The sequence below is a fragment of the Athene noctua genome, chromosome 3 (assembly GCF_965140245.1).
Source record: "Athene noctua chromosome 3, bAthNoc1.hap1.1, whole genome shotgun sequence".
Classification (NCBI taxonomy): Eukaryota; Metazoa; Chordata; class Aves; order Strigiformes; family Strigidae; genus Athene; species Athene noctua.
The window spans coordinates 60797094-60804517 of record NC_134039.1 but is presented as its reverse complement, the minus strand read 5'-3'; the positions used below and the strand labels follow the sequence as shown (position 1 = coordinate 60804517).

The 7424-nt window shown below is 39.7% G+C and overlaps 1 protein-coding gene across 1 annotated transcript; it reads right to left on the bottom strand.

Annotated features, from left to right (window-relative positions):
* Positions 1–490: 490 nt before the first annotated feature.
* On the bottom strand, positions 491–6787 carry LSM8 (LSM8 homolog, U6 small nuclear RNA associated). Its single transcript, XM_074903149.1, has 4 exons — positions 6674–6787; positions 5505–5545; positions 3988–4115; positions 491–762 (listed from the first exon to the last, which is right to left on the bottom strand). Exons 1-4 carry the CDS (start codon positions 6702–6704, stop codon positions 672–674), a joined length of 291 nt encoding a protein of 96 aa, XP_074759250.1. The 5' UTR covers positions 6705–6787; the 3' UTR covers positions 491–671.
* Positions 6788–7424: the final 637 nt, after the last annotated feature.

The following is a 7424-nucleotide window of genomic DNA, read 5'->3' as shown; positions in this document are numbered from 1 at the left end:
TGGGCTTCAAGTAAAAGTGTATATTTGGTTTAAGTTCTGTGTTCCTGCTCAAAAGTCTTTCTTTCTCCATTAACTTGCCTGCAAGCATTAAGGCCCTAAGAACTCCTGCACCTCCAGTATCATCTTGGGGACTAGAGAACAAAGTTTGTTAAACAACAAAAACACCTAACACATATGTAAGTCATTAATTTGACTGTGAAAGCTTTTAACATTCCTGCTTTCTATAATACACACACAAAAAAATAATCACAATGCCCAGTTTTTTACTTACAGACAGAACTATGTTTAGGGATGGTTAAACTGACTGTTACACAATCTACCTCCAAGTAATCCTGAGTTAACACAAAAAGCCTCAATTTACCTTTAGGAATAAGATATTATTTTAAGAAAGAGATGTATATATTCACAATATCAGGACTATCACTGATATTGCTTGCATTTCCCAGTGCATATTTTACAGTGAAATTATGCAGAATGAAACCCCAAAGGAAATTCAATGAAAGCATCTTTAGTAAAACGTAGAAACTTTAATTTACATGCAAAACTACAACATATTCATAATAAAAAACTGGTGACTAAACAAATTAAACACAATTTGTAAAAATCATCCGTGTTGTTAAATAGGTCTGTACAACCAAAGATTTACAAAGTCCCTGTACATTTTCATATTTTCAATGCACAACTGAGTTTAAAGGTTCTGCTCGAATATTCCCCAAGTCAAGAGCTGAATCTGTCTCTTCATCAATTTCACCAATGACAGCACTGCAATAAAAAACAGGTTATCATTTGTTGAAATCTCTCAGTATAAATCTGGAAAGGCACAAAATTCACTTGTTAGTGAAGACACCACCCCCCCTTTTTTTTTCTTTTTTAAAAACTGTAGAGCTCTATCCTTTGAACTTCGAATTATCATGGCTATGAGTGTAAAGAAAGGGGGATTGTTTTTTTTTTTTTTTAAAGATACAGGTTATGAGAACCAAATACTACTGGTCTGTTTTAGGCAGAAGGTCAGCCTCTGAAACAAGAACTGGAAACCTAGTGAGAGAATAGCTTTTCCAGAGTAATAACTAACTGTAGCAATTTTTAAGTGCATGTGGCATCAGATAAGCAAGATGATTTCCTTCAATACAGTCTAGTTAAATGTTGTTAATTTATCCAAGGAAGGTTATATAGTATTTCACCTATGCTATGTTAAGATTGTCTGAACTAAAACACTAGTGGACTCACTAAAACTGCTTTAGAGAGAAAAGAAGATTAAGGTAATAGAAGTCATACTAGGTCAGGATGGAAACTAACCCAGAGGGAACATAAGAACAAAAAATCTAATCCTTTTGGCATATCCATCTACTCCACTTCAGAGACTTATGAGTTAGTGGCTGTATCGACAAAATTAATTAATAGCCACCAGAAACTATGTTATATTAATCCATCCAATAGCTTTCTGAATAAATTTGTAATTTTGGTCTTTGCTACATCCTACAGCAGCAAGTTCCACAATTAGGTTTCATAATGTGCCATGAAATACTGTTACACATAATCCTACAAGAAGTTATCTTCCATTTTCAATAACAGGAAAAACTAGAGGAATTTAAATAAAGCCATTAGCTTCCCATCTCCTTCTAATACTCCTGATTTCACAGCAACCAATAACCATTATAGCTGTGCTTTTCCTGAACTTAAGAGGCCTTGCCTATTCAGCCTTTCCCTGACAGAAAACATTTCATGCCTCTATTTATTCTCACTTGCATTCTTCATGCATTTTCATAATGCACCCCTCTAAAGATAGCAGCGTACCAGGTGTTTATGCAATGGCATGACAATGTCTGCTGGTTTAGTTTTCTTCCTAATAATCCCTAATATTCTTTCTTCCCAATGAATACTTACCAAAAAACTTGCCAGATACCAAGGTGAGACTGAGATTAAGAGTAAGACATCCCCATACAGGTGTCTAGGTTCCCATGATGGTCAGTGGAAACTACAGAGGCCTAATTCAACTTGCCTTGAAACAGAAATCTGGCCAGCTGAGTAGCTTTCTTAGTTCCACTACTGCCTAGATCTTCCCTATATTGGGAGCTTACACAAATGTAAACTGCTTGTGCCAAAAGAATATTCAAGTACTGACCAGCATGAAACCTTATCTCAAATTTGAGCCTCTTCAGAATTCTTGCATGAAAAGAGCTTGATCCTGGATGCTTGTTACTATTCAATTTATTAGGCTTTTTTTAAAGTGACACTTCAATTTAAAACATCTTAGACTAAAAACTGTCTATGATCTCAAAGCGTAAGTTTCTCTTTAGTTCACATTGAGAAATGCAGCTTTTTCATCAGGGATCTCATTCACCTAGATGTAAAAGGAACAAAGAGTATCTGCCACTCTTGAAGTCTCTTTCATAGGCTTTCTGCTTCTCATGCAGCAAAGCAAACACATATTTAAAGGGTTTGGGTTTTTTAACCTGCTTTTCTTCACAATTTTTATTACAGTTTTACACATCACTTTCTAGTATTAATATCTTTTTTGGTTTTCTTAATTCATCACACACTTTTAAATCAGAAGTTGTCCTTTTCCTTCTAACAACTGAATTTTTCTGATGCTACATATTCACTGCAAGCTTCTAGTGACACACACTAGAATGCCTGGAAGCACTTTATCTCACAACTATTTCTTTTATTTTTCATTTTATTTTAAGCTTTCTATATTGTCTGAGAGTCCCCATTTTTGAAGTAACTGTTACTTAGCTGTTGTTTCTTTTTTCTTCTTCCTGTACGGATGCTGAATTTCAGTGTAAGAGTTGCACGAATACAGAATTATTCCTTCTAACAAATATGTTTCTGAGTTTGTTAAGGCTACAAAAAAGAGAACAGTTTCTATAAAAGAATGTTTTGAATATATTTGAGTAATGCGTCAGCCTGCTATGGTGAAAAAGTGAAGTAGTAAACAATTGTTTGGCTTTTTATACACATTTTTACTATCTGAATGAAGTTACTGGTAGAGCAGCATGCTTAGCCCTACCTTTGTACATTTGTCAACCTATTTATTTTGTTTAAAAGCTTAAGTCAAAAGTGACAAAAGCCTTCCAAAATGATACGCTTTCTCAATGATGTTAGATAAACACACCTAGATATAAATCTAAGTCTTGACATTTCTTTGTACAGAAATATCCATTAGAATTAGACAATTAAAACACTCATCCAGGCTCACATGCTGGTCACTGTGACATGCTCTTTTTCTGGTTGTGATAAAAAATAATCTCACTTTTTGCCATCAGTTTCAGAACGCTGCTGCAAAAAATCATCTTCCTATCAGGGCCACTTGTCAGGCCTTCTTTCCACTTCTCTTGTAATCCTCCTGTTTGTTTGGCACAGCAGCTACCTTTCTCTGTATTTACTGAGCTTTTACTCTCATTTTGTCAGTGCATTTTACATCAAATATCAACTCATACATTTGACCTGTCACTACACTGGCTTCAGCAGTTGTTAAGACTGTCAAGCCAGAACCTTCACACATTTTCCAGATAATAAAGTGTTTTCTGTGAAAACCTCATCTAAAAAGATCCCATTAAAAGTCAACTTTGTATACTAGATTGCTGACTTTTTACACAAAAGTTCTATATTATCTTCTGTTCATTCTTCTATCTTTTCCTCTGATCCTGCCTTTCACAGGCTGGAATAAAGAACATCTACACAATGCCTAGACTCAAGAAAGGAAAATGCTGAGCTTTATACTGTCCTTTCCTCAATTGCTATCAGTACATCAGCTGGTTAATTTACAGCGCATTAAAGCTAGACTAACAATAGCTTAACATTACAATGCAATTAATTCTGTAACAGAAGCATAGATATTTGCTATATAATACGCCTCAGCTTTGACAGTGCTGCCCACAGATACAAGACATCTGGGGCTATCAAGTTGTATACAGATACATTATATATACATATACACACACTAATCTCTATTAATTGTTTTAAACAAGAATATGCTATACTTACACGTTATCACCTCTTACAATGTATAATCCCAGCACTACTTGCTCAACTCCTTGTGAAGAACTGAATACCCGTTCATGGCTTTCATCCAAAATCAAGTTAATGGTCTGATCAAAACCTTTGAGGGTTCCCTGAAAAAACACACAAACATAAAGCACTTCAATTACCTTTTAAATTTATCGTCTTTGCTTTCAAAGATATCTTAAACAAGGTGGCAATACTAAGGTACTAGAGAACAGATGCTCTATTCAGGTTTTATTGTCACAAACAGCTGGAGAATGAAACTTTAAAAGCAATATTCAATTTAATAAAAGTATCTGTATTCACTACTGAGTGTTCATGCAAAAAGCTACAGTAATCTAGCATTAAAAGAATGAAAGTTGCACTTTAACCAATGACAGCCCTCTAGACAACTAAATTGTACTATTCCTACACTATTTTAGTCTTCCTTGTATGGAAGTTTCCAGAAATCAAATAAATAATTAAATCAAATAACAGAAACACTGGAATCTTGCTGTCAATGCTGTTGAAATCATTCTTAATATGCAATTTAAAGCGGTATCTCTTTGAAGATTATCTTGGTTCCACAAAAGCATTAAAAAAAAAACAAAAACCAAAACACAGAAAGAAGAATTTCTGTGCCACTTCAATATATGTTGAGAAAAATGGTAATTGATTTGTGTAATTTACCATCAGTAACCGATTAAGAAATCTAAACTCATAGAACAACCTCATTCAAACAATGGTAATATCCTTTTACATCATCTAACCATGTAATAGTGAGTCATATATGCCAATTCCATTCAAGTCTTTTTGGTAGAAAGTATCTTGTATTACAACACAAAGTTTACCAGACTAACTCCAATCAGACAGAAGATTTGGTGAAGCTAGTATTTTTCTGCTAAAAGTACTGTTTTCTCTTTCCAGAGGCCACGCAAAGCTCACTACAGACAGAAAGATATAATCCTCATGCAATGACCATACTATTAAGTTAAACTCAGAACATGAAAGAATAAAAGATAAGGTGGGGAGGAATACAAGAGTAAAAAAAACAATACAGAAGCAATAAACCCAAAACATTCACAGTCCAAGCTTGCCAATCCTCAGATTTTCAGGCTTAAACAGAATCACACAATTCTTCAGCAACTGTCAGCTGATATTTTCCTATAACCATACGGAAGAAAAAGTTTTAGTATGAAAGTTGAAGAGCTTACTGAATTAAGAGGACATTTTAGATGGAAACCAAATTACTGAACAGAAAAAGAAATGCGTTTTCTTGTACATTTCTATAGAAATGACAAAAAGTCAAAGCATTTGCACGCACAAGTTTTATCAATGGACAAAGCTGACAGGCAAGAAGTGTTTAAATTACACAGTATAAAATAACATCCACAAAACTTTAAATAAAAAAATTGTAAAGGTGTGACCGTAAGTGATAATATCCTAGCATGATTTCTTAATTGCCATGATGGAAACTCTTTATGGGGGGAAAATAGAATGTTAAAAAATACAAGTCTCACCACAATCATTCTTCCATCAGAAGTAATTACTGCAACAGTACCTGGTAGTTCATTGAGGAAATGTTTATAAAGATATCTGAAATAGAGCCATTAACATTTTCTGAAACATTCATAAGTAATGTAAGTTTTAAGAGCCATTAAGAGACAGGAAAACGTATCAGCATTTTTTTAATTTTTTTTTTTTTTAAAAAAGCAGAACAGTTGATAATATTTGACAACACAGTAGTCATTATGAAAATCTGTTTTAAAAGTTTCACTTGACCCAACCGTGGAGAGTCATACACAAATATGAACACCATTAAAAGCAGACAAAAAACCTGAATTCACCTCTCTTTCCATTACTAACTGCATTACCTCAAAATTGAAACAATATAATCAGTTCTATAAACACTTGAAGGCAAGTCCTTAAACACAGCTTAGCTTTGGGCATCCTGAATCTGCATTCTACATCCCCTCACTGAAGGTCTGACCATCCCAATCTGATGCTCATATATCCATCATCCTGAATGACTTTGGGTTAGTATCTTGTAATTTGTGAATAAAACTGAAAATGCCCGCGCGTTATTAGGAGTACACAAAAAAATAACACAAAACCGGTTCCAAGGACATTAACTCACAGCTTTTGAGCAAATGATGTAAAGCTGGTAACTAATCACGTGTTAAGAATCCTTTAAGAGGCCTTCCCTTGTGAAACTCGTTCCTCATCACAAATAAAGTAAGGATTGGGTTTGCAGCACTGGAGGCTACATGGGACGCTATCCTGTGGGTCTCTTGTAACCTCCGTTCTGCCTGCCAAGCCAGTCTTATGCAAAGAGAAATCCGACAGAGCCAACCAGGAAGGACTCAAGCAGCGTAACCGCTCGCGGGAGCGGGATGCAGGAGGCCAGAGGCCCCGGCCGATACGCTTTTCCAGTGGCGTGCCCAGGGCTGGGGATCTCCCCGCAGCTCACACCTTGCCGGCACCCGATGCCCGCATCAGCTCTGACATCCAACCCCGTGCTGCAGCCACCAGCCCCCCAGGGCCGGGCGCCGCCCGCCCTCCGCTGCACCGAGCCCCCGGGCACCCCGCACCCGGCCTCCCCTCATGTCCGCGGGCGCGAAGGAGAGGGAAGGCCCGTTCCCGCCGCCCCTACGGCTGCCTTGGGCATTTCCACTCGCCGGAAGGATACGGTTGATGTAATTCTCCAAAGCAGAGGTCATGGCGGCGGCTCCCGCGCTTCGCCTCACACCGGCAGCCACCTCCCGCCAGACGGCGCTGACGACGCTCCCCGCGCCACCTCCGGCGCGCGCCACTGACGCGAGCCCGGCGCGCAGGCGCACGGCGCCGCGGAGAGGCGGGATGGGACAGCGCATGCGCGGAGAGGCTGAGGGCGGCGAAGGGCTGCGAGCGGGCTGTACCAAGTGGCTGCCGCCGAGGGCGGCGCGGGGGTTACACTGCCCCCTCCGCGGCACATGGCACCCTCCGCAGGGACGCCTGCTGGGGGGCGGGAGGCGCAAGCGCTGCGTGGCCTCTCGTCTTCTCTCACACAACCCTCTCGGGCACCGTCGCTGTGGAGGGAGTGTTTGGCGGGGTGCGAGGGGGGCTGTTTCCCTGCCCAGCCTAAGGGTCGGCCTTCAGGGTGTCGCTGCCTGGGTGCAGCGTTTCTCTCCCTAACGTTGGAGAGAAACGCTGCACCCTTGGTTTCCCGTGGGCAGGCGGTGTGAGGTGGGCGGGGCGGAGGCCTTGCTGCCTCTCCTCCGCACGGGTTCAGAGAGCCTCGCGGCGGGGCAGTGGGCTGGGTGCCCAGGCCGACCTTGAAGTGCTGTTTATTGAAACTCCGTGCAGCCGTGCTTTCTGTAGGAAATGAATGGTGAGGTGTGGGGAAGGGCGAGGCTTTGGCAAGGTGGTTTTGTTGTACCCGCATCCCATGCTGTAATGGG

Bases quoted from the DNA above. Each gene is read 5' to 3' on its own strand.
- LSM8 (XM_074903149.1), bottom strand. From the start codon at position 6,704: ATGACCTCTGCTTTGGAGAATTACATCAACC. The intron at 4,116-5,504 runs GTGAGACTTGTA...GTGTTTTTTCAG, and splicing joins CTGATGGAAGAATGATTGTG to GGAACCCTCAAAGGTTTTGA. The intron at 763-3,987 runs GTAAGTATAGCA...TTTTTATTGCAG, and splicing joins ATTGTAAGAGGTGATAACGT to TGCTGTCATTGGTGAAATTG.